The sequence below is a fragment of the Carcharhinus amblyrhynchos genome, chromosome 21 (assembly GCF_965287045.1).
Source record: "Carcharhinus amblyrhynchos chromosome 21, sCarAmb.v2.hapA, whole genome shotgun sequence".
Classification (NCBI taxonomy): Eukaryota; Metazoa; Chordata; class Chondrichthyes; order Carcharhiniformes; family Carcharhinidae; genus Carcharhinus; species Carcharhinus amblyrhynchos.
Window position 1 is genome coordinate 34,576,449 of NC_137344.1, and position 27,534 is coordinate 34,603,982.

A 27,534-nucleotide genomic window follows, 5' to 3' on the forward strand; every position below is an offset into this window, starting at 1 on the left:
GTAACTCGTGGAATAAAAGGGACAGTAACAATTGGGACACAAAATTGGCTAAATAATAGGAAGCAGGGAGTAACGTTAACTGATATTTTTCAGGATGCAGGAAGGTTTGTATTGAGTTCCTTGCTTTTCCTGATGTACATTAATGATCTAGGTCTTGGTGTGCAGGGGACAATCTGAAAGTTTCTGAATAATACAAAACTTCCAAGTATTTTAAACTGTGAAGAGGACAGTGCAGGACTTCAAAAGGACATAGGCAAGGTGAGGGAGTGGGCAGGAAAATGGCAGATGAAGTTTAGTGTGGACAGTATGACGTGATGCATTTTGGTAAGACAAACATGGAGAGTCTATATAAAGTAAGGAGTAAATTCTCAAAGAGGTATAAAAGCAGAGGGACCTGGCTGTATATCCGCATAGATCATTGAAGGTGGCAGGACAGATGGAGAGGGTGGATAATAAAGCATATAGCATAGAGTACAAGAGCGAGGAGGTTATTCTGAACTTATACAAGACACTAGTTAGACCTCAGCTGGAATATGTGTACAAATCTGGGCACCACATTATAGGCAGAATGTGAATGCATTGGAGAGATTTCAGAAGAAGTTTACAGGAATGGTTGTCAGGAACTTTCAGTCAAGAGGATAACTTGGAGAGGTTGGAACTGTTCTCTTTGCAGAGAAGAAGGCTTAGAGATTTGATGGAAATGCTCCAAATCAATGGGGGTTTGGACAGAGCAGCCAGGGAACAACTGATCCCACTCATAAAAAGATTGAGAACCAGAAGATATAGATTTAAAGTGATTTGCGAAAGAAGCAAGTTTATGATGTGAGAAAAAAAGCCTTTTCACACAACAAGTGATTCGGGTCTGGAATATACTGCCTGGACATGAGGCATTCAAGAGGGCACTAGATGATTATTTGAATAGAAACAATGTGTAGGGACACAGGGAAAAGGCAGGGGAATGGCACTAAGTCATAATATTCCTTTGGAGAGCCAGTGCAGACGCCATGGACCAAATGGCCTCCTTCTGCGCTGTAAGAATTTTGTGATTCTGTGATTCCCAAAGATAGCGAATCACAAAGGACCCTGGTTAAATCACTCTGTGTTGAAGCACAGTCCCAAATAGCCTGTAATTAAAAAAACAGAAAATGCAGGGAACACTCAGGAGATCTGTGGAGAGAGAAACTTTTCAGGTCAGTGATCTTTCAGGTCACAGATGCTACCTGACCTGCTGTGTATTTCCAGCATTTTCAGTTTTTATTTCAGCTATCCAGCGTTTACAATATTCACCGTTTATAAAACCAAAATAATCTGTAACATTTTAAAATAAAACACATTTGTTGGACCTTCTTTCATTTTACCAATCATCACCTGTAAAACTGGTACCCTGGCAGAGATGGAGTTTCTTTTGGTCTTGTTTCTGAGTTCATTCTTTCTCTTGTTTTGGACAGTTCCTTCTACTGTTTGGCTATAATTGGTTCTTCACTGTCCTCTCTTTGTTAATCCCTGTGCCGCCCCTTCCACGATATGATCTGATTGATAGGGCTGTTTGCAGTTCTGAACATCCTATTATCAAGCAGGAAATTAGAGCTAATAGGAATTCTGCAGCAAAAATTGCCTCGCAATGTTCTTGATTTAATGAGTGGTTTAAAAATTAGGACACTTTTCGAGGAACGGAGGAGATTAAGAAATGCGGGTGGGGTGGGATTGAATTTTCGAAACAGTTTAATGTTTTGATTGGGTAAATAGTGAGGGCTTATTTCCCATTTTGGTTGGCAAATCAGGAGCACAAATTTCGAATTATTGAAAAGAATGAGATAGTACATTTGAAGATGTTTTCATGCAGAGGGTTATTAGAACATGGACTGCGCTATCACAAACAGCCTTTGGGGGCAGAAGCAATATTATAATTTAACAGGACACTTGATAAATATTTGAAAGGGAAAGAAATGTCAAAGAATGCAGGAAACAAACAGGGGAATGGGATTTAAGTGAACGGTTCCAGTTGAAGACCAGAGATTCTGTGCAGACTCTGTCAGCGCACATCTCTCATTTTGCCATTATTCCTCTGATTCTAGATAAAATGTAGTACAGTCAATTCCAGATTCTAAATTTCCTTTTGTATTGTTACATGTTGTTTGTTTACTAAGAGCCCCAGTCAGCCAGAGTGCATAGATTGCTGCTCTGTGCTTTAATACAAGAGTCGGTTGCTATGGTACTCAAATCACATTCTGATATAGCACATTATGTGCGCCTGCAGAGATTTGGTATAATGGTAAAGTTTACAATGTTAAACTCCTACCACCTTAAAATGATGCAAGTTAATGAATCAGAAAGGGACCCTGCACAGTCCAAAAGTCTTATTTTGTTAATGAGCTTCGACAGACACAACAGGAGGCCTGTGATTACAGTTCCATTCATTCTAGCCATTGAATTGATTTGTGTTGTGTGCAAGCATTCAGTGTGGGGCTGATTAGGACAATGTATTGTATACTGTACTACATGATGCTGAATAGCACAGTTGTGACAAAACATTAAATTAGAAAGGACACATTTATAGCTTCTCAGTCCTTTTGGTGTTTCCAAGTTTAATACTAATGCGTTAGGAGAGAGATTGTTCGCATATGTTCCCTGTAAGTAAGGAAACCATGAAAGATACCCTTTACTTGACAGAGATTGGGACAATATTTGAGGATGTTTTATGAGGGGATTTTGTGGTCAATATACGAAAAGCCTGTAAAGGGATCACCTTGACCACGGATCGTTCTGATTGAAATTCGTTCAACGATGCGTGAACATTCTACTACAATGCTCACATAATTATCTCTCTGTCAAATGAATGTGATCGAGACATCATTCTGATGTTCGCATTACTAGATCTTCGATATGCTTGTCTAATTATTGGCAAGTTTTAATGCCTTCTGGCCTAATCTCTCTATAAGGCGCCAGTATAATACATATTCTAATTACACTTGGACCAGCTGATGTGTAAAGATGGGAAGGATGTGCCAGATATTTTCAGACATGTTACACTAAGCGTTTCTTGTTTTGTTTCTTTATATGTGGGAAGGTAATTTTGAACTCTGCTGCTGAGCTCTGGATATTGTATTGGAGAGACATTGTCATCTTAAATTGTAATGTATTTCTGAGTCCCAGTCTGAAACTGGTTTGAAACATTCCCTGACTAAATGATAGATGAACTGTGACTGTCCTGAACCTATGTTTATTCCACACCAATTTGAGTTCATAAACTTAAAGGAACTCAGATGCAGTCCGTCACGTTGTGAAAACCCCTGGCATTTGGAAACAAATCCATCATGAGTGATCTGTGCTGGCGTGGGAGTGAGCAAAGTTTAATCATGGTTATCGGGGAAACATTCAACCTTTTACGTTTTTATGATCACTCTCAGTTTGAGCATTTTATAATCCCCTATGGGTGGCTTGGTAGCACAGTGGTTAGCACTGCTGCCTCACAGTGCCAGGGATCCGGGTTCGATTCTGGCCTTGGGTGGCTGTCTGTGTGGAGTTTGCACGTTTCTCCCTGTGTCTGCATAGGTTTCCTTTGGGTGCTCCAGTTCCCTCCCATACTCCAAAGATGTGCGGGTTAGGAGAGTTGACCAGAGTTAATTGTCCAAGATGTGTAGGTTAGGGTGATTAGTGGAGTAAATATGTAGGGTTACGGGGATAGGGCCTGGATAAGATGCTCGGCGAGAAGAGTTGGTGTGGAATTAATGGGCCGAATAGCCTCATTCTGCACTATAGTGATTCTATGATTCAATATTAAGCTTGTTGTAAAATATGGTAACAAAAAAAAAATTATTTTGACTTTGTTTTATTGGTAACTGTTGTTTACTGCCAGTTTGTGAGCTATGGCCTTTTGACATTAACAATTGGTGGTTTTCATCCCTGCTTGTTACTTGTTGATCAACATGGTGGCCACTTGTTGAGATTTAATGATACAAAATGGGAGTCCGTCAGGTGAAAAGATAGCACAGAAGTTTGCTTTGTAACTTGCATGATCTGTTTCATGGACGCTGAGAAATGGACATGTGACCTGCAGTAAACAACTGTGTCAATCAAAGGAATTTTCTTTGCCGTTCTATTTATTAATGATTGATATGTGGGGATGCAAGTAGGTGGAGTTACTGTGGTGATTATCCCTTTAAGGGCAACAAAGCAGAAGAGGTTCACCTGGCTTGAGGGACAAAACTGGGCAATCACCCCAGGGAGTTGGAGGCCCCACTTGAGCAGAATGGATGTTGAAGGCATGTAGAAGACATATAGGCACTGTGTCAGCCAGTGCGCTGCGCCAGGGTAGCCGGGATGGTATTAAGTGGTGGGGGGGACTGGGGGAGGGGGGTAGTGGTTGCTGTTGGCCACTGTACAGCTTTTCCTTGTTAATAAATACCCTTTGTGCTCCTGATGAAGTCTGTGAGTGTACATCATTGCAGTGACGCTCCCTTCAATAAAATAACTTGTTCCCTGATCAAATTTCAGTTGAGATTTCATTTTCAGATAATCTTGAATGCTGAGTTAGCAATTGCAGCAAATAGAGATACAATCTGTTATGGCATCGGATTCCAAATGCAGCTACCTGGTCTGTGGGAGTTGGTGAAATGATCACATTTCTTCCTTTTACCAGCAGATTCCTGCGCGCTCTCTCTGTTTTACTGAATCCATTATAAAACAGCTTGTGTCATGATAGCAGCATTTTCCTTTATCCAGCTGGATGTACATTTTGGAAGGGAGGTTCTTTCGGAGAATGTTATCGTGTATTGCGGATCTTGGAGTCAAGTTTGAAAGCCAAAGCATTATTTTAACAAGTGTCACAGTGCCTTGGAATCCTTATAGAAAGGGTGGCACGGTGGCACAGTGGTTAATAAAGCTGCCTCATGGCGCCAGGGACCCAGGTTCAACGGGTCACTGTCTATGCGGAGTCAGCATGTTCTCCCCGTGTCTGTGTTGGTTTCCTCCGGGTGCTCCGGTTTCTTCCCGCAGTACGAAAGACGTGCTGGTTAGATGGATTGGACATGCTAAATTGCCCCTTAATATCAAGGGAACTAGCTAGGATAATTGCATGGTGGTTATGAGGAGAGGACCTTGGTGGGATTGTGGTCGGTGCAGACTCAATAGGCCGAATGGCCTCCTTCTGCACTGTAGCATTCTAGGTTCTAAGGTAAGCTGTCAGTCGGTGGCAGTGCCCATTAACATCTTTTTTTATAAGCTATTCGGTAAGATTTGCTCCCTTTAGTGTAGTCCAATTAAGTCAGTGGTTTGTGGGTTTTATAGAATGCATTGTAAGAAAGGGTTGTGAGGGTGTTTGTAGTCTGAAGTACTTTTGCCTCTGCTAATTGTTAATTATGTACGGAACGCTAGGCAGTCAGATAATTCGATTACAAAAGCAAAATACTGTGGGTGCTGGAAAACTGAAATAAAATCTTAAAGTGCTGGAAATACTCAGCTGGTCAGGCAGCCTCTGAAATAATTAGATTGTGGTCAGTCAGTGACTTCACCCATTCCGTCTCTGTTTGCTCCTGCCTCTATTCAATTGAATTTGAGACCAGTTCTCGATTCCATGTGACCTTCTTGAGTGAGGCTGGGAAGAAGTGGGAGATGAAACGTCTGCTTCAGGTGGCTGGAAAGCTAGTTTGGCTTGGAATATGCATTTACATTCATTAGTGTAATTCCTGTAGGGATAGGGATATTTCTCTGGAGCATGTTAGGAAGCTGGTGAAGTGTCAGCACTTGCACTGATATTTTAAAACATTACATTTCACGTGCTCAAGATATATTCTAATCCTTGACAGAAAAACAGTTTTCATATCTATTCACTTATACAGTGAAGTGAAAATGAAATAAAGTGTACAAACTATAAACAAATAGAGGGTAGAAGCAAAGGATAATAAGGGGATCTAAAGTTTTATAGATGATAGTTTGTTTATTTATTTATTAGTGTCACAAGTAGGCTTACATTAACACTGCAATGACTTTACTGTGAAAATCTCCTAGTTGCACCTGTTCGGGTACACTGAGAGAATTTAGCATAACCGATACACGTAACTAGTATGTCTTTCAGGCTGTGGGAGGAAACCAGAGCACGCGGAGGAAATCTGCGCAGACATGGGGAGGAGAAGGTGCAGACTCCGCACAGACAGTGGCCCAAGCCAGGAATACGAACCCAGGTCCCTGGCTCTGCGAGTCAGCTGTGCTAACCACTGTGTCACCACGTCACCAGGCAGCAGACAACAAAGATGAGAATTACCTAATCATTCTTTTCTAGGCATGTTTGAGATAGTAGTGCTTTAGATGCATTCTCTCACGACTTCATATTTTTATCTTTAGAAAACTGTAAATAATTAATTAGATTTAAGGTTATAATCATTTGCATAAGGAAGAACAAGTCAAGCTTTGGGGAATTCATGTTGAGTTAACTATGGAATGATCAGTGTGATAATCAGTCTGAACATGTCTGCCAATCGAAGGAAGTTCCTAAAGTGGTCTTAAAGCCTGATTATTTATAACCTTGACTGTGAAAATACCACACAAAACATTTTGGACCTTTTCATATACCAGTCTTTAAACTATTTTCATTTGTATGACAGTGGAACCAGTACTTGTGTTTGTCTTAACCTTCTTTTAAGTTTGAATCAGCGTTTCTCCTTAACAAGCAGAAAGTGGCGCAGGAGCAGGTCTAATTTTTGTGTCAGCCTAAATTTTGTGCCTAAGCCTTTGTACAGCGCTTTGAATGCAATACCATCTAATCCTGAGTGCTACCAATGAGTCACAGCCAGGTCATTTTAAATTGTTTTGGAAACATGATACTGGAAATTACTGGAAAATGATCTTCACAGCATGAACGTAATACCGCTCTACCAAATGTTTGTATCATCTCAAGCAAATGCTTTGTGAGAATTTCTGGTCATACTCACTGCCATCATAGTTGAGAGTGTGCATTATAGAATCCTACACTGCAGAAGGAGGTCATTTGACCCACTGAGTCTGCACCTGACCACAATCCCACCCAGGCCCTACCCCCACAACCCCGTGCATTGTAGTACATCTGCCTAATTAGTCTGATTTGATGCAAAAGCTGCCATAAACTGAACACTCACTCTTCCATTGGCATTTCTATTGCTGTCAGCTTGAAGAACTAAGTGAGCAAGGGCCTAGAACGATAAAGGCAAGTTTCTCTTCAAGTCGCAAAACACTCTGACCTGGAAACAAGTCATAACTCTTCATTGCTGTTGTATCATAATCCTAGAACTCCTTCTCTAACAGCACTGTGTCATAGAGCCGTTCATCTCTATGAAACAGATCCCTCGGCCCATCATGCCTATGTTGACCATTAATCACCAATCCATATAAATCCTAATTACCAGCACTGTAATCACAGCCTTGGTGATTTAAGTGCTCACCCAAATGCGGCTTAAATGTTGCGAGAGTATCTGCCTCCACCACCTTTTCAGGCAGCACATTCCGTATTTCTGGGTGAAAACATTTTTCATGTTGTGGAGATGCCGGCGTTGGACCGGGGTAAACACACGAAGAAGTCTGACAACACCAGGTTTAAGTCCAACCGATTTATTTGATAGTAAACTCGCAAGCTTTCGGGGTTCGCCCCTTTGTCAGGTGAATGGAGAGTTCTGGCCTCAGACAGAGCATACAACTTAATGCTCTTTCCACCCACATTGTTGGCCTCTTTAAGACTTGAATAGCAGGTTAGGTGTAAAGACTCGCATTCTAATCAGTAATCTGTGAACTGTCTGTGCTTTATACGCTCTGTCTGAGGCCAGAACTCTCCATTCGCCTGTCGAAGGGGCAAACCCTGAAAGCTTGTGAGTTTACTATCAAATAAATCAGTCGGACTTAAACCTGGTGTTGTCAGACTTCTTACTGTGAAAATGTTTTTCCTCAGATCCCCTCAAAACCATTTACCCCTCACCTTAAACCTGTGCCCTCCAATCATAGACACCTCTGCCATGGGGAAAAGATTCCCATGACTACCCTATCTATGTCTCTCATAATTTTGTATATCTCTATCAGATGAGAGGTTAAACTGAGGCCACAGCTGCCTTAGAACCGTAGCATCCATACAGTGCAGAATAATTTGACCCACCCAACCTGCACCAGCTCTCCGAAGGGCTTCTTACCCAGACTTGCCCTGTCCCCATAGCCCCGTGCATTTATCAAGGCTAATCCACCCAACCTACATATCTTGGGACACCAAGGGGCAACTTAGCACCCAGCTAACCTGCACATCTTTGGAATGTGGAAGGAAACCCATGCAGACATGGGGAGAATGTGTAAACTCCACACAGAAAGTCGCCCAAGGTCAGAATTGTACCACTGTGCTGCCCATTCCCTCTTGGCCGCATGCAACAGATTCAATGGCACTAATTGAAGAAGAGCAGGGAGTTACTCCAGTGTCCTGCCTAATATGTATCCCTCAGCTATCACCACTGAATCAAAGAAACACACATTAGCTGCTGGTTATCACATTGCTTACCTGTACAATCTGCAAATTGCAAACTAGCTCCTGCCTTCCCTATATTACAACAGGAACTGCACATAAAGGCATGCTTTATTTTTCAGGTTTGGATGAGGTTGTCAGCTCATTGCAAGGGTCACGTTATACCTTTCGGTTAGAGGAACATCCTGAAATTGAGCTGCTGAGCGAGATCTGGCCTGAATATACAATTGTCTCACCTGATATGCTTCCAGCAAGCCTGGCCTTTCACCCAGAAGATCATACTGGTAAGAAACTTTCAATGGGGTGAGACTTTAACAAAGATAGTGGATCCCAGTGTGTTCCAATATGTGAGAATGGTTTCCATAGCCCGGTCAGAGATTTCTCTTCAGTAAAGAGTGAAGAATTGTGCTTTTAATGACTTTCAGAATGAGTACCATTGAATTTAGGATTCCTGTGAGGGGGGCAAAGGGGGGGGCCACGGCTCCAGGAAGGGGCAGTGAACTGGGGGTGGAGCTCCAGGCATGGCACTCTCATGTCGATGAAGGAGGAGGTCTGAGATCCGAAGAATGTAGAGGCCGTTCTGATGGAGAGATGGGGGAAGTGGGGGGGTAGCCCAGAGACTTGGTGACAGGATGTTGGATATCATCCTGCCACTTGGCACTTAATTGTCACTCATGTTGCATTGATGCAATCAAAACATTACTTGTCGCGACCTGCATGATGCCACCAGGAAACTTGGTTTCACCAGCCTCTGCATTCATGTTTTCCATGTCCCACGGGGGGTATTACTGGAGCTAAAGTGCAGGCAGGGAACATTGAGGAGGACCAGCACTCTGAGGACACAATATGCACCCTCCACTCTCCAAATACACACAAATCAATGGACGCAGTTCCTCAGTTAGGTAGGGTGGGTGGGCCATGGTGAATAGGAGTAGGTGCTGGAAGTTGGGACAGCACTGGAGAGGGTCCCCCCCCCAACCCCCGCCCCCACTGTGAGAGCACAGGTTACGCTGGACTTGTTGATGTTGGGCCTCGTTGATCAAACTCCACATGGATATTTGTGGAGCAGTGGGGGATGCATGTGCATTATTAGAATTTCCTGAACGCTGCACACCCCTTGCACAGAAAATACAAGAGCCCATCTGCAGCATGAGTGTAGAGATGTCTCAGGTAATCGTTAGGGAAAGAGTGGCCACCCTCAGGGATAGTTGTATACAGCAGGCTAACAAGTGCATGATGGTCCATGTCAATGATGTCCACACTATGGCTGACACTTTACAAAGCATCAGTTAAACATCACATTCACATATTGCCCACTACTCCCCCACTCTTAGTTAGCAGGGAAGGTGGGGGTGGCTCTGAGAGGGAAGATAAAGAAAGGGATAATGGTATTGGGGGCTTCTCCCAAGGTGGCACCACTTCATGGCCCCTACCCTTATCCCCTCTGACAGAGCCACACATTGCTGTGCCCTAGCCCAATGACCAAGCCTATACCAACACACTGACAGGTTGGGGCTCTCGCAGACTCCAAAACTCAGAGGATGTCTGAGATGGCTACCTCATGTGTCCAGGCACGGGAATGAGCTGCCTCTCGCCTTCCTGAAGCTACAGGTGTGGCACCATGTAGAAGCAAGAGGAGAAATATGAGGAAAAAATCTTGGTTTGCACAAGTTGAATCAATTGGGTGCTTATTACATTGCGAGAGTGACATTGGTCTTTACTTAAATGAAATAATGGGTTTTTGTGAATTTATTGGGATTAGAGTAGGCCTACTCATTAAGGTGTCCACTTTGTTGGATCCAGTTAGCCAAGTGATTGGCATCAGCTGCATTAGTGAGGAGGTTAGACTGTGAATGTGATGGTTGGGTATGTGTCAGAAAGGAGGAGCCTTCTTGCTGGAAGATAGAGAATGCATGGGGGTTTGCACTGGGGTCTCGATGAGATGATTTCAATGCTACAAGTGGAATGTATCTGGACGAGGGCATAGATCATAGAATAGTGCAGAAGGAGGCCATTCAGTTTACAATCCTGCTCAGAACCTATTCCGGTAACTCCACATATTTACCCTGCTAATCCCCTGACACTAAGGTCAATTTGGCATGGCCAATCAACCTAATCCACACAACTTTGGATGGTGAGAGGAACCTGGAGGAAACCTACACAGACACAGGGAGAATGTTCAAACTCCACACAAACAATGACCCGAGGCTAGAATTGAACCTGGGTCCCTGGTGCTGTAAGGCAGCAGTGCTAACCACTGTGCCACCGTGCTGCTGTAGGCTCCTTGAGCAGGTACCAAGAGCACTTCAGGATGTTCCTGCTTCTCCGAGGATACCTTAATCAGCTCCAGTTCTCTATCTGGAAGCTGCATGTGACAGCAAATGTCTCTCACCGTAGTTGTGGCTGCTGCACCATCTCCTCCAAGGTCCAACCAATCTCTGAATGTATAGGCCCCGTGTCAGAGGGAATAAGGTGAGATGATCCTTGGAGATATCCAAGCCATTTGCAACTTGATGCATAAAGTTTCTGTCCACGCAAAATCTGCAAGTTGAAGCTGAACAAACAGCTCCTGTTCGTGGCAACCTTTCACTGGGAATGGCTGCAAGCTGCTTGGTTTCATCCTTCATGCTGTCTGTGTTGGGTCAGTTTCACTCTCCTGTGACTTCCAGCTTTGCACTCAGCTTCACTAACCAGGTGAATGGCACCCATACGCAAAGCGGGATTTTATACTTACAAGTATTCTTAATGGCCTTTTTTAAATACTTCCATAAGGTTTGATGTTTAGTGTGACACCTAGTGTGTGACTGAAATCCTGAAGTGGGCAGAATTCTGTGAAGCGTTGCTAGTCTTGCCTGCTGGCTGAAGAGCCAGTGAATGACTTGCTCTGCTGCTTGGTAAGGCCCTCTCGGGAATGTCCTCTCGCGAAGCCCTCTAAGGATGGCCTGCTCTGGAAGGCCTGCTTGGGAAATCCTCTCGGGAAGCTCTCTAGGGATGGCCTGCTCTGGAAGGCCTGCTTGGGAAATCCTCTCGGGAAGCTCTCTAGGGATGGCCTGCTCTGGAAGGCCTGCTTGGGAGATCCTCTCGAGAAGCCCTCTTGGGAAGGCCTGCTCAGGAAGCCCTCTCTGGAGAAGGCCCTCTCTGGGGATGGTCTTCTCGGAAAGGCTCTTTGTGGAAGGCCCACTGAACGACATGTCAATCAGGCAGTGAAGGACAGCAGAAGGCCTTCTCTTGCAACCACGAACCAAGGGGGCGGAAGTTTCACTGAATGAGAGCTGCCAGTCAGCCGGACGCCAGCAGGTCTTGTGCTCTGCAGCATCACTGGGGAGGCTACGTATCTGCCAGAAGTGCAGATACTGGAATCTTAGAATCGTGGAGCTGCCCAGATCGCAGATAAGTGATTGGGGGGGATGATTCCTTGGTCGCAGAGGGAGAGGTGTAGGGAGAGTTAGCAGCAAGAGCAGAGGGGTGGCATTTGGTAAGCTCCCATCCTTCTCAATGTTCAGGCCCTCGATTAGGCACTGTGTCTTTGATTGGAGAACTCCCTACCTCCTGGCTGCATGGTTTTAGCTGAGATGAGACTTTTACATGGTCAGTAAATTAGCTTCTTAAGGCCTCAATAGGAAGGGTGGCCTTCTCAGCAGAACCTGAGGCAGGAAGGTGGCAGGTTTCTGGTACGCCACCATCTCCCCTTAATTTCATACCCTTTCTGCCTCCAAGCTCACCACCGGCAAGAGGAGGAGGTTTTGCCCAATATGCTGTTGTAATTCAGTCAAAAACGCCAAGGTTTTTTATGAAGTCAGCCTAGACCATAGGTTTTTCACTTTGAACTTTGGCACGGGTAAACGTAAGATGTTTCACTCCAGATATTATCCAGTGACCCATTAGGGAACTTTAATCAAACAAAGTTTATTTAAGAATATAGTTCACATATAATAAGACAATCATCACTAACTTTTACCAGTTATAAACTATAAAAAAAATATAGTATATACCTTAACAGCTAAATGTACTGTTCCAACCAAACAAATCCCTACACACACACACACACACCCTTGTCCTAGGTTTAACACAGAAAATAAGTACACGCACGGGATGCTAGATTTTGCAGCTTTCCAACCCCTGCTGTGGTTTACTCCTTTGGTAGTTGAATTGAAAACATTGAGTCCTTCAGGCCCTGGAACTTTCAGTCCACTCTGTGAGATAGAGGCACTCTTTGCCTCTAACTACTAGCTGACCAGCTACCAAAAAGCTAAATTTCCTATGCCATGGGGTGAGACAGAAACACACTGTTTGCAGTCTGGAGTCCTAACAGCTTCTGCAAAACCGAAAGTGAACTCATGGATTTCTCTATGAAGAAACCACCTTGACCTTGACCTGTCAAACAGCCTTCCCCCGACAATCCAAAAGGGTCGCAAAACTCCAGGACATTGCATTAAGCCTAGATTACAAATAAGCATTGTTACAATTATCCTGCTACAGCAAACATAAAAGATAGCAGTACAGGCAGCATGGCAACAAATACAAAAGGCCAGACCTCTTAAAGGAAGTGTAGAAAAACATGATTAAAGTACATTTCTTAAAGGCACATGTTGTATCTAAAGTTAACTTGTTGTCTGTATTTATTTTAAATGGAAAATATTAATTTTCTACTCAAAGTGCTTGATTCGGTCTAACTGTTGGCAATAGTTGGGACTAAAAGATTTGAATAAAATTGTACTACTGAAGTAACTTAGAAGCTTGTTGCAATTTACAGCATGAAATCTTAATGTCAGTACAAGTTAGCTTTTCACAAATTATTCATAGATTTTTTTATTTGCAGCTTCAGGAGCTAATGTTCAGCTAGAGACTGATAGCATAAAAGAGAAGCAATCGTCATCATGGAAACAACTGAGCGATAGCTACGCTGAAATTGATCAACCATCTTCGATATTCATAACTTCATCCTTCGAGGCTACCTCAGGGGTTACTCATCATAAGGACTTTCTCCGGTCCCTACCCATCCACCTATCAAAATATATACTTAGTGAGGGCTAGTTCTCTTTCAGGCTAAACCTCTGTTGGATTACTGGGCTTGGGAGTTGTGCATGCAGTAAGGAAACAATAATTTAACAGAATTAATTTTCCATTGTGGGCTCACTGCCTTTTCAAGGTAGAGCCTGTTGCAACACAGTACAAATAATTGCCGCAAAGTCCAAGCCAACGCTTTTTTTCCATGGATTGGTCTTTGTAAACCAAAGCTCACAACTCTGGGGAGACAGACAAGAGTTAATGGGTGGGATTTTCTGTCTGCGCTTGCCCCGAAACCAGAAAATCCTGCCGGAGGTCAACGGGCCTTTCCATGGTCTGCCTGTCGCCCGTTACAATTCCCATGGCGAGCGAAATGGAAAAATTCACCCCAGTATTTCAAGTTGAATACTAATCTTCTTCAAAATCTCTGAGCCATGCCCTACATCACGTCAGTTTCCTGACCCTATCTAGCTACTCTTCACTGTGGATGTTCAATCCCTCTACACCTCCATCCCCCACCAGGGCAGTCTGAGGGATCTCCACTTCTCCCTTGAGCCGAGGCCTGAGCAATCCCCATCCATCACTAGCCTCCTGGGCCTGGCTGAACCCGTTCTCTCACTCAATAATTCCTCCTTCAACTTGTCTCATTTCCTGCAAATAAAAAGTGTGGCTATGGATACCCACATGAGCCGCAGTTATGCCCGTCTTTTTGTGAGATATGTGGAACATTCATTGCTCCAGTCCTGCTCAGACTCCCTCCCACAACCTTTTTTCCATCACATCAATGATTGTATTGGTGCCACTTCATGCTGTAGTCTGGACCTGGAAATATTTATCGATTTTGTTTCCAAGTTCCACTCCTCACCAACCTTCACTTGGTCCAAAACTTCCCTGCCATTTCTTGACTTCTCTGTCTCCATTTTTGGTGATAGACAGTTTGTCAATATTTGTTACAAGCCAACTGACTTCCACAGCTACCTTGACTACAGCTCCTCACACCATGCTTTCTGTATAGACTCAGTTCCATTCTCCCAGTTTCTCTGTCTCCATTGCATCTGTTGCAATGATGCCACCTTCCACAACAGCACTTTTTCTAACCCGAGGTATTCCCCCCACTGTGGTTGCCAGGGCACTCGACTGTGTCTGATCCATCTCCTGCAAATCTACCCTCATCTCTTCCCCTCCCCTTCCCATTAGGGCCTGCTTTGTCCTCACTCTCCACCCCACCAGCCTTTACCTTCAAGGGATCATCCTCAGCCAATTCCTCCAACTCCTCCCCACCTTTCCCCAGCCAGCAGTACATTGGGACTATTTCATCCGTCACACTCTGGTCTACTCTTACATCACCCTCAACACCTGAACCTCTTCTCACAGCACCTTCCCATGCAATCACACATCTGCCCCATTACCTCCTCCCTCCTCACTGTCCAAGGCCCCAAATACTCCTTCCAGGTGAAGCAATGTGCTACTTATACCCCCTTCAATTTGGTCTATTTGCTGCTGTCAGTGTGGCCTCCACACTGTGGAGACAAAATGCACACTGGATGATTGCTTTGTGGAACACCTTTGCTTAGTCCACAAATATGACCCCAACCTTCCTGTCACTTGTCATTCCAAACTCACCATCTTACTCTCATGCCTACATGTCTGTCCTTGGTCTTTTGAAGCCCAACACAAACTGGAGGAGCAGCACCTCATTTTCTGATTAGGCACTTTACAGCCTTGTTTTGCTTTCACACACAGTTATTAACCGTGTTCTGTTATTAACGCATTCTGCTATCTTACCTTTGTGCCACTATTAATACCTCCTCTAGTCTTTAACATTACCACTACCACTCCCTTTGTCTTGTGCCCATGACATCTTTGTCAAACCTCTCCTGAGCTCCAACCTATCCCTGACCTACTATTTTTCTCCATCCCTTTTTAAAACAGTTTTCTACCTCTCTTCAGATCTAAAGAGTGATATGGATTCAAAACATTAACCCTGTTTCTCTCTTGATAGATGCTGCCAGACCTGCTGAGTTTTTCCAGCATTTTCTGTTTTTATTTCAGATTTCCAGCTTCTGCAGTATTTTGCTTTTAACTGAGTCATATTTGACATCAACTCTGTATCTCTCTCTCCGGCTGCTACCAGATCTGCCGAACATTTCTGACATTTTCTGTTTTAATTTCAGGATGGTCTCTCCAGCGTTTGGGATATTTTGCTTTTATTTTAGTTTGTAATGCTGATTTGCTGGCCAACTTAAATTAAAGCAGCGGCAGCAACTGCTGATTATGAAATTGCCAGTGCTAACCTCTCCATGCGCTGATTTCATGCAGGTTATTATTATTTAATGCAGTCTTGGAAAATACGTAAATCAGGTTAGGATTTGCTGACAGCTAAAAGCGGAATGTAACAACAGAAAAAAGAACTCACAAAATCTCTGTCTAAAGACTAAAACAAGAGCAAAATGTTGTGGAATACTGAAGATCTGATTTCCAAATAGACCGTGTTTACATAGAATCCCTACAGTCCAGAATGAGGCCATTCAGCTCATTGAGTCTGCACTGACTCTCCACTCAGGTCCTATCCCCGCAACCCAAACATTTGCCCCACTATCCCCCTGACACCAAGGGGCAATTTAGCATGGCCAATCCGCCTAACCTGCACATCTTTGGACTGTGGGAGGAAATCAGCTTAGACATGGGGAGAATGGGCAAACTCCACACTGGAGACTGGAGTTGAACCCAGGTCCCTGGCGCTGTGAGGCAGCAGTGATAACCGCTGTGCCACCGTGCCCCCCATGTTCCCCGTCCCTGTATCCGCCCATTACCCAAATCATCACGGCTTTCTTCATTGCAGTTGTTGCTTCTGAATCTGGTTCATTTAAAGTTCCTCAATTTTTCATGTGGCGATGTGACCATGTAGGACACCTGGAGACAATCTGATGATGACAGAATCATTACACAGTTGACACCAATACTTGCTTCCTAGCCAGCTGACTCAATTCTGCTTACTTATTTCTAAAACCTATTTCATCTGCCAGTTTTGATCATTAGATCAGCCATGATCTGATTGAATGGTGGAGCAGACGTTAAAGGCTGAATATGCCTACTTCTGCTCCTAATTCCTATGTTCCTGTGATTGATAAACTATTTAACCTCAGCCTTGTACAAAGCATAGGCCCTGTGCCCCCCTAGAGGAAAACGCTTCTGCCCAAAATACACAGGTGAAGAGAGGGTGCGCCAACCTTCACAGTTGAGGTTCGCAAAAGGGGTGTGTTGAGTAGTTGAGGCAAATCATATCATCCCTACAGCTCAGAAGGAGGCCATTCAACCCATCAAGTCTGCTCCAAAAGAACATCTTATATTGGTCCACACCCCAACCCATAACCTTGTGCATTTACCACGCCAATCCACCTAGCCTGCACAATTACATAGGGGTGGTATGGTGCCAGGGACCCGACTTCAATTCCGGCCTTGGGTCACTGTCTGTGAGGAGTTTGCACATTCTCCCCATGTCTGCATGGGTTTCCTCCGCATGCTCCAGTTTCCTCCTGTAGTCCAAAGATGTGCAGGTTAGGTGGATTGGCCATGCTAGATTGCCCCTTAGTGTCAGAGGGATTAGCAGGGTAAATATATGGGATTACAGGGATAAGGCCTGGGTGGAATTATGATCGGTGCAGACTCGATGGGCCAAGTGGCCTGTTTCTGTGCTGTAGGGTTTCTATGATTCTACTCTATAATCTTTGGACACTAAGCAGCAATTACCGTGGCCATTCCACCTAACCTGCACAACATGTTTAAGGGAAACTAGATCAATACAAGAGGGATGAAGATTAGAAAGATTTGATAAAATAGGGTGTGAGGAGGTTTATGTGGAGTATTAACACCGGCATAGTCTATTTGGACCAGATGACCTGTTTCTGTACTTTATGTTCAATCTAATTCCAGGTAAAAAAAAGCAACTGCATTTTTTTTATAAAGGATGTGCTTTCTACAGGTCACTGTTTATTCTTCTCACCTTTAACCTGAGACCCCTTGTGTTTGTCACCTCCGACCTGGGAGGAAGCTTCCCACTGTTCACCCTATCCATACCCCTCATTATTTTATACACCTCTATTAGGTCTCCCCTCATTCTCCGTCTTTCCAGGGAGAGCAGCCCCAGTTTACCCAGACTCCTGCCACCTTTCTGGATATGATTTGGTAAGTGTTCTGCCCACTCTCTCAATTAAACTCTCTTCTTCTGTGCCTCAGCTGGCCCAACTACGGAGGAAGACAGCTCTACACCGGAGAACAAGGAATGCGAATGTTGATAAAAGTGGAAGGGAGCATTATACCTCCCAACACAATAGTGTTACCATGGCTACAACACCCTAATATCATTATTCAGTCATGAATCATCAGGGAGAGTCAGTCTCCATGGCTAGTTACCTTCAGTGTGCTGAAATTGAGGGGAAAATAGAAGGATAGTGACAGAGGCTTATATCTATATGAAGTTCATCATAGAATCCCTACAGTGCAGAAGGAGGCCATTTGGCCCATTGAGACTACACCAACTCTCACCCAGGCCCTCTTCCTGCCCCCGCTACCCCCCCCACCCCCCCAACACACCTAATCCCCATAACCCCACGCATTTACCATGGTTAATCCATTTAACCTACATATCTTGGGACGGTAAGGGTCAATTTAGTATGGGAGTCTGGGAGGAAACCAGAGCATCCGGAGGAAACCCACGCAGACTCGAGAAGAACATGCAAACTCCACACAAACAGTGACCCGCGTCGGAAATTGAATCCGGATCCCTGGCGCTGTGAAGCAGCAGTTTGCAGGCCTGTTAGACCCAGTTCATAGCTTAAAACCAATAGGACATTTAGATTTGGATAAATTACAATCCAAGTTACCGTAGACGTTGGAAATCGGAGATAGAAGCTGAACATGGAGGTGCAGTGGTTAGCACTGCTGCCTCATAGTGCCTGGGTCACCATTCCAGCCTCGGGCCACTGTCTGGAGTTTGCATGTTCTACCCCTGTCTGCATAGGTTTCTTCCGGGTGGTCCGATTTCATCCCACAGTCCAAAGATGTGCCGATTAGGTGGATTGGCCATGCTAAATTGCCCCTTAGTGTCCCAAGATATGTAGGTTAAATGGATTAGCCAAGGTAAATGAATAGGGTTATGGGGGTTAGTGTGGGGGGAGAGGGCTTGGGTGAGAGTCGGTGCAATCTCAATCGGCCAAATGGCCTCCTTCTGCACTGTAGGGATTCTATGATGAGCTTTATTTAGATATAGGCCTCTGTCACTATCCTTCTATTTTCCCTTCAATTTCAGCACACTGAAGATAAACAGTGATGAAGACTGACTCTCCCTGATGGTTCATGACTGAATAATGATATTAGGAAATCTTCAGCAGGTCTGGCTGCATCTGTGGAGAGAAGCAGAACATCTCAGGTCAATGGCCTTTCTTCAGAATGGTACAATCCCACAACTGGTTCCTTCTCTCAGTTTAAAAATCTCTCATGAATTAAATATTTTATTCCCCATTAGGCTTCCTGGATGAAAAATCGCTCACAAACTCAATGTCCGTGTCACGATACTGGGCCTGCTTGGGAAGGGAGATCACACGGGATAAACTGGCCCTCCAATGCATTTTTGATGAAGTCGTAAAGTTTCAGGTACCGCCTGCAGTATTCTTTATGTACCGTCAGATACGTTTTAACACGAAAATTCCTGACAGTCGGCCCCAGTGTTGCTTAATTAAAAATGTTATTGCATTTCTTAACTCGATTTGTTAAATCACAGCTGGTCTTCCCTGCGTGGGCGGGGAATCTGAGCTACTGCATCCAAGAAGAATGAGAGATTAATTTCATAAATATCCCTTTCGGTTATTGGTTATAAGGCATCTTGAGACAACTGAGATGTTTGAGGACATGACTGCACTGTCCTCCCGCCAGGATCGAGTGGACACTCGGCAGAAATGTTTGGAAAAGTCCACTGCTTATCTCAAGTGACCCAGTAACATTAAAGCACAATTACCTGCACTGTGCAATGTTACCGGATCAGATTCACACTGAGTTTGGTTTTGATATGAGGTTGAAGTGAACTGAAATTTGAACTTTAAAATGTTCAAATTAGAATACTCAGTTTGAACCAGACCATGATTGTGAACGTAATATAATTGTCTGAAATGTCACTGGAAGCAATTTAACAGATTGGCAACCGTGGGGCAAATTCTAATTACCGTAAGATCCAGTCCTGTGCAAGCTGCAAAGTCTTGGGAAACTGAAGTCTGAACTGCCATGAAAATCACACAGAGCAAAAATAGATTTGAGTAGTATTTTGCTTTTGCCCATTTACCCTGCTCCCTGCATTTGCCCTTGTACCGTTTCCTTTGCATTGTGCTGTGGCGAAAAGGGCAGAGATGAAGCACGCAAGGCCCATAGGAACAGAATTAGTCCATTAGTCTGCTCTGCTATTCAATCATGGCTGATAAGTTTCTCAATCCCACTCTCGTGCCTTTTCCCTGTAACTTTTGATCCCCTTACCGATCAAAAACCTATCCATTTCCGTCTTAAGTGTACTCCATGTGTGGAGCTCAGCCATTTTATTTACCTATAAGCCACACACTCTTTGCAGTGCTACTTCATAAATAAAGGCAATTTATATTAGAATATATAATGTTATGTTTTTAAATGGATGTTATTATTCCCCGTTTATTTTTGTTGATGGGATGATAATGATCGCAGTACGTGCACTGCGTTCGTAAGAATCATTTTATTTCACACCTCGTTTATCTCACAAAGTTGCTTCTGATAGCAAATAGATGAGATTTACAAAGCAGTACCAAGAAAAGCCAGGCAGCGAAACCCACAGCGGGAGGGGAACTTTGTCATGTGAGCCTTCGAGTGGGAGAATAAAAACGGGGCAGCAAAGAGAAATGCCAGTGATTGCATCAGGTCCAGTTTAATTCTGGCCTGAGCTCTTCAGACCAACATTTTTTGTTTTTGCAACCGTGACCGGTGCAGAACCTTTCTTGACATCAAGAATAATCCACAGTCAGAAAGTGGCTGATGTGCATTGGATTGTGTGCATGCAGTTCTTTCAGAGTTGCAATCACAGCATGCACCCATTGCATCTTTCCTAAAAATAGTTCAACTATTTCTCCTAAACCTGCCCTGCAAAATATATAGGACAGCTTTGGTGCCTTGGAAGCTGCTTCCAAGTAGAATTGAATAGAATAGAGCCTGAGGACATAATGAGGCCAGAAGCGCTTGTTCACCCATCAAGCCAACAACTTATTAAATTTGTCTCTTGTCAGCAGTGAGTTGGAGAAAAGAAAATATAGAATAATGGGGTTACTGCACTGTTCAATTACATGTGACACCTGGATTTGTATCTAACTCTGAGAATTAAGAGCAGGCCATCAAACCTGCTGTGCTATTCAGTTAGATTGTGATTGAACATCCATTTCAGCTCCATTTCCCTGCCCAATCCCACAATCCAGCGATACCCACAACATCTAAACTCTATCTTTCTCAGTCTTGGGTAAATCAACAAAGCATTCTGAGCTCTCTGGGGTACAGAATGCCAAAGATTCGCAAACTCCTGAATGAAGAAATGTCTCCTCCATCTCAGTCCCAAGCTGATCCCTTATCCTGAGACCATGACCCCTACTTCTAGACTCTCCAAGCAAGGGGACTACCATCGCTGAGTCTACCCTGCCAAACCACTTAAGAATTTTATATGTTTCAATGAGATCAGCTGACAATCCTCTAAACTCCAAAGATTATTGGCTGGAATTCCCCGGCCGTTGACACCAGTGGCATCCTCTGGTCCTGCCGTCAGTGCACCTCCCCCCCCCATCTGTGGGTTTTCTGGCAGCGTAGGGTGGCATCAGTGGGAAATCCCATTGACAGCGGCGGGTCCAGAGAATCCTGCCACCAGCGAATGGCACGCTGCCTCCTGCCACCAAAAACCACACGGCTGGAAAATTCCACCCATAGGCTCAAGCCAACTTATTCTCTGATTAACGTGAACAATTTTTGTGCATGTATTGTGCTGTAGATTTGCAGTACTGAAGCCAAGTAACTCAGGAGTTTTACTCTGCTTTGGCTGTACCAAAATTGACCAGAGAGTGCTTGATACTAACACTGTTTACTAGAAGAGGAAATGTATTCTATTTGCATTGATATCCTTCATCTTAAAGAGTTGACAATATTTTATATGTTACGCATGGGTATCAGAAAAAAGCCCATGATTGATATCCCCAATTTTTACTGAGTAGATTAAAAAAAAACTTGCAGAGGAATGATAGGAGCTGTATGCAAATCTGAAGAGAGGATGAAACTGTGTTTATCAACTACTTACACTGCAGCGGTTCAAGAAGACAGCTCACCACCATCTTCTCTTGGGCAATAAAGGCTGACCAAGCCAGCAAAGTCCACATTCCAAGAATGAATTAAAAAAAGCCAGCAGATTGAGAAGGAGGAGAGAAGGCGACTTGACTTATCAATGTTCATCCTCCAGTACCCTTAATTCTCCCTTTTTCCCTCCTATTTTCAAACCAACATTGCAATTATTTCTCACCCCATTTACCCACAAGCTAGCTTCTTGTCAAAAAGCTACTTCCAAAAAAGGAGCACAAAATCACAACAAAATAGTGATTGTTATGGAGAAATCAGAGTGCCAGTAGATGAATATTGATAAGTCAAGTCCTTCTAATCCTTCTTGCTCTGCTATTGATAAGCACAGTTTGCACTGAGTCTCTTCAGCAGTGAAAGCCCATAAGAGTTGCATTCAGCTTAGACCAGAAGATATAGGAGCAGAACAAGGCCATTCAGTTCCACCATTCACTCATGGCTGATAAGCTTCTCAACCCCATTCCCCCACCTTCTCCCTGTAACCTTTGATCCCCTTACCCAATCGAGAACCTATCTACCTCTGTCTGAAATATACTCAGTGATCTGGCCTCCACAGTCTTCCGTGGTGATGAATTCCATAGATTCACCAACCCCCGGCTGAAAAAATTCTTCCTCATCTTGTTTCCAAAGGGTTATCCCTTTACTCCGAGGCTGTGCGCTCAGATCCTAGTCTTGTCGACCAATGGCAGCTTCTTCCCTTCCTCTGCAAGTTCCTTTTTAACTAGTTGGTAGAAATTGGGGATATTGTTCTGGTGCTTACTCTCAAACTCCAGAGCATCCCCAGTGGCTGGCTACATCATTTTCATTTCTAATTTTAAAAGGATCCATTATAAACCTGTGAATTCTTGGGAAAAGTTTGGCAATGTGGAGAAAATACAATTCCATTATTTTTGACTAAAAGGCAAAACACTGCGGATGCTGGAAGTCTGAAACAAAAAGCAGGAAATGCTGGAAAACCTAATGAAGAAAAGTCATGTGGATGTGGAACATTCATTCTGTTTTTCTCTCTCCACAAATGCTCCCTGACCTCCTGGGTTTTTCCAGCATTTTCTGTTTCCATTCCATTTCTGTCTGAGGTAATTGGCTCTTTTCATGAGAGGCAGCAAAAAGCACCTTTTTCTTTGTATGTAATTGTCTTTTGCCATATAAAAATTGAAAGAAAATAGACGAGAAAACAAAGATGGAGACAGTGCAAAACATAAAGAAGGAAATGAAAGAAAAAGGCCCCAAATCAAAGCATAAAGGCAAAGGAAAGGAAGACAGAAAGCATAAGAAAATGGAAGTGGAGACAAGCCTAGAAGCATGCGTCAGGCAACTAGAGAGTAAAAAAGTACACTTAAGTAAGAAAGCATCCAAGAAGAATGACACAACAATAGTACAGGTATTTATGAGAACTGATCTCTTAGAACGTTAATTATCCAATTATTTATAGATAAAGAGATTGTATTTAGTGCACGTCAGGTTCGTTTCACAGTTAAAGCCATCAAATGGCCACATTTTAGGTGCTCTTTCACGTTGTCCTAATCCTTTCCAAGCGTTTAGTTATTTAAAGGATTTGTACGCGAAGCTTTTGACTGTGTCACGCTACTGATAACTCTCATGTTAAAAGAGGATTGCCAAAGGGGACAGTAACAACCTGTACAGAGCTATTTACATTTTTTATGGAGTAAACTGAGCAGGGGGCCGATAACACCAGTTAGAAATCTCCTGCTACTATGCGCTACCTCTTTTCCACCCCTCGCATAAATATAAACCATTCCACCAAGTGTCGCACAGAATCTGAGGCTGAGCTGGTCCCAAAGTATTGAGAAGTCATTTGGTTTCCTGATTGTTTCACTCACCCTGATTGTTTTACTCAGGCCTATGTTGAAATTTGAGTGATGATGTGAGTTTGTTTTCACTGTGAATGGCCACATCCAGCCACATTGTCCACTTGCATGGTTCCGATCTCTATTGTGTCCTCAAACTCATTTTCATTTGTCAAACTATGGATCTTTTCATTTTATTTCTTTCCCATTTCTCCATTGCTTTGTCTCTGTTACTCCTTGACTGATGTCATTCTTTGTCTTGCACATCTTTTCCCAGTGATTGCACTTTCCACAAGATCTGTATGTGGGATATTTCCTTCCATGTTTTTCTCTCCATGTGGCATACATTCCTCTTGTTGTTTCACTGAGTCAACTCTGCTGCCTTTGCCTTAACACTACTGAAGGCTAGTTATTGGATAGCCAGTATTGCATGGCTTTGAGTGGTATGACAGAATCAATACTGTGTAATATTGTGAGCTTTTCCTGTCTAATCTCAGTTTTTAGTGCACTCGAGTGTGCAGGGCTTCATTGAACTGAACTAGTAAACTTTTACCCATTTCTTTGCATTTACATTTATTGATCTCATTTTGCATTAAGAAATTGTCAACAGGCTCACCTGGTTCCTGCCCCAAGTTTTGAAATTCATATTGCTGGATTCAAATGAGTTAACTTTGGCTGAATATGAGTGCTGAATTTCTCAAAATATTTTTCTGGGTTTTAACTGTCGTCTTCACTGATCTCCCAGCTATTAACTAAATTTAAATGTTTCTTTCTTGCTCACAAGATGAGGTAGCCGACCCTTTCCACTTCATGAGTGCCTTTTAGAAAACTACTTAATGTCAATGTGTACTTTTGTTTATACTTCTCAAATTCCCCTATGACATTCTCAGCCCCATAATCCTTCCTGAGCTGGAGTTGAGCAATGTGTAAAAGTTATTGTGGAAATGGCCATTCACATAATTCTGAATGTTTCTTTCTTTTCCTGGCACTAATTCAGATTGATTTATCTGATCGCAATTCAATCTTTATTTTGTTTAGAACGTTAGAAGTCTGCTGCCACCATGTTGTGTCTTGTGGCTTCCAGAAGTTTGAAATAAATACTCCAATGCTCTATCGATCGTATTTCTCAGATCATACTATGTCTTTGGGGTATCAGACATTGGTGCTTGGTATCCTGACTCTAGTCCAACAGTGAGTGATATGGCAATCTGGATACCTTATGTATACACACACACAAACATATAGTTCCTAAATTATACTGGAGTGATAACACAACATAACACTCATATTACTGATTCCATATCACCGATTGAGCAAAGATGGAATAGATTTCAGAACACATTTGAGTTTTTAAAAATTCATTCATGGGGCATGGGTGTCGCTGGCTGGCCAGCATTTATTACCCATCTCTAATCTCCTGAGGGCAATTGGAAGTCAACCACATTACTGTGACTCTGGAGTCACATGTAGGCCAGATTAAGTAAGAATGGCAGATTTCCTTCCCTAATTCAGATTTCCTTCACCACATTAGTGAACCAGATGGGTTTTTCCGACAATCAGCAATGGTTCCATGGTCGTCAGTAGATTCTCAATTCCAGATATTTTTTACTGAATTCAAATTTCACCACCTGTCATGGTGGGATTTGAACCCGGGTCTCCAGAACGTTATCTTGGATCCCTGGATTATTAGGCCAATGACAATTCCACTATGCCATAGAATGGTGAGAAAAGGGCTGGAAAGGACAACACTAGTTAAGTTCAGAGTTTTATCTGAGAGTGTCATACGTGACTGCCTTATATAATGACATAGACCTCCCTCTGTGTCCCTTTATCACAGCATAAGAGACTTTAATTAGAGTTCAATTATGGTATAATTAAGCCTCAGATTAGAATAAAAAGAATTGTTTTATATCCAGCACTAGTACTTAAAAAAAATTTTTTAAAACCGTTAAGTGAGAAATCCGACTGAAATGCAGGAAGCAGTCTCACAACATCAGGTTAAAGTCCAACAGGTTTATTTGGAATCACGAGCTTTCAGAGCACTGCTCCTTCATCAGGTGAGTGGAGAAGGAGCAGGGCTCCGAAAGCTCGTGATTCCAAATAAACCTATTGGAATTTAACCTGGTGTTGTGAGACTTCTTACTGTGCTCACCCCGGTCCAATGCCGGCATCTCCACATCACAAAATATAGGAGACATCTGATTTCTATTTGCTGGTATTTAACTTTGAGATTTAAAGCAGATAAATTAAGAAGTGGCCAGGTATAAAAAGAAATGTAGACTTCTGGACTAAGACAATGTGAAATAAATAATGTTCTAAACCTTGCAGTAATGTTGTCTGCATGTTTGCTAGACATTTAACTATGGCAGCTAACGCGTTAATTTGTTTTCGAAACAATAAACATTTCTACCTCCTCAAATATATTTAGTTCAATTGACCATTATTTTGGGATTGGAGGATCAAGCCAAGTTGACCTCGATAGAAGGGACGATTTTCCCCAAAAAGAAACTAAGTGCCCAATGGCCGGGAAAGCTTTCCCACCCATTTTTTGGGTGCAGTTAGTCAGGTGAGCTTCCAGCACTCCAGCTGGAGAATTCATGCCAGTGAGGGGAGGGGTCCCTAATCCCACCTGAGAGGCTGGCATCAGTGGGCTGAATGGGCCAAGAATTGGTCTGTCACTAGGGAGATTGGAGCATGTGTACTGGCCTCCCCATTACCAGCCTCCTGATCGCTGGCCTCCCTATGGCTTTCCTGACCCTCCCTTCCACTGATCACTAGCCCCCCCCAACCTCCCGACCCTACGCTACCATGGCCAGCTGCAGTCCCCCCACTCCCTCCCTCTCCCGTTCTCTCACACTCCCACCGATCGTTGTGGCATAGTGCACAGTGCCCTCCCTTCCCACCCTACCACCAGAGATTGGTCTGACCATGCCCCCACCCCACTGGCACTGCTTACTGCCTGATAGACAAGGGCAGGGTGTCAGGCTGCCACTGTCCAAGGGGCACCCCCCTTTGCCCCTGATCTCCCGGTGGGGGGGGGAGATGGAGGCACTTCAATGACCTCTACCCCCACCAGCAAGGCCTATTGATGGGGACCAGCTTTAATCCCCACTTGTGGGAACCTCCCGTGGCAGGGTAGGAAACATAAGCAATACCATCCCAGGCTCACTAATGATATTGAAAGTGGAAATTAAATATGGTAACCAGCTTCGCATTGTTTTCTGGTGAGAGGCCAGAAAAGTTGGCCTGGGAAAGTGGCTCAGGAAAAGCTAACATTTTCCAGCCCACTGCACTCCTCGAGCAGTGCAGCAGGCCTGGAAAATCACACCCCTGTTTTCAGTGTAAGTGTTTGCAACAAGATAATAAAGTTACATTCAGAAAAGCAAAAGAAAAGTAACTCCCTGTCATTCAAACAGAGTTGCTGAGTAACCATTTTTACAAATCACATTGAGCAGTACTGATAAAAAATAGTAATTTTCTTTAAGGAAAGAAGTATGCAACATTTAGAATTGTTTCATTGACTTGCTACATACATTTTTAATAATGGAGTTATTTTTAACACTACAAAACATTCCCTTGCATTACTGATATATTTGAATTCTGTGATATTAATTCTGCAATTTTATTTACTTGCGTGATCACTTTGTTTTTCACTTCTTGGGTGGGATTTTCCAGCCCTTTCCGCCGGTGGGATCTTCCAGTCCCGCTAAAATGTCTTCCCTCATAGTGACTTCCCAACAGTGGGACGGGCAAGCCACACAAAATGCCTTAGATATCAGCGGGACTGGAAGATCCATCAGCAGCCAATGGTGAGCTGCCCCTGCCTTGGGAAAATATGCCATGGGGGGATTGAAA

General features: G+C 43.5%; 1 protein-coding gene across 1 annotated transcript in view; it reads left to right on the top strand.

Moving 5' to 3' along the window:
- The window catches only part of fbxw10 (F-box and WD repeat domain containing 10), a 65,255-nt gene that overhangs the window by 3,623 nt on the left and 34,098 nt on the right, over positions 1 to 27,534 (top strand). The window contains exons 2-4 of the mRNA XM_080209019.1: positions 8,590 to 8,751; positions 13,287 to 13,490; positions 18,999 to 19,126. Of these exons, the coding sequence (XP_080065145.1) occupies positions 8,590 to 8,751; positions 13,287 to 13,490; positions 18,999 to 19,126 (494 nt within the window). The remainder of the gene's footprint in view (positions 1 to 8,589; positions 8,752 to 13,286; positions 13,491 to 18,998; positions 19,127 to 27,534) is intronic.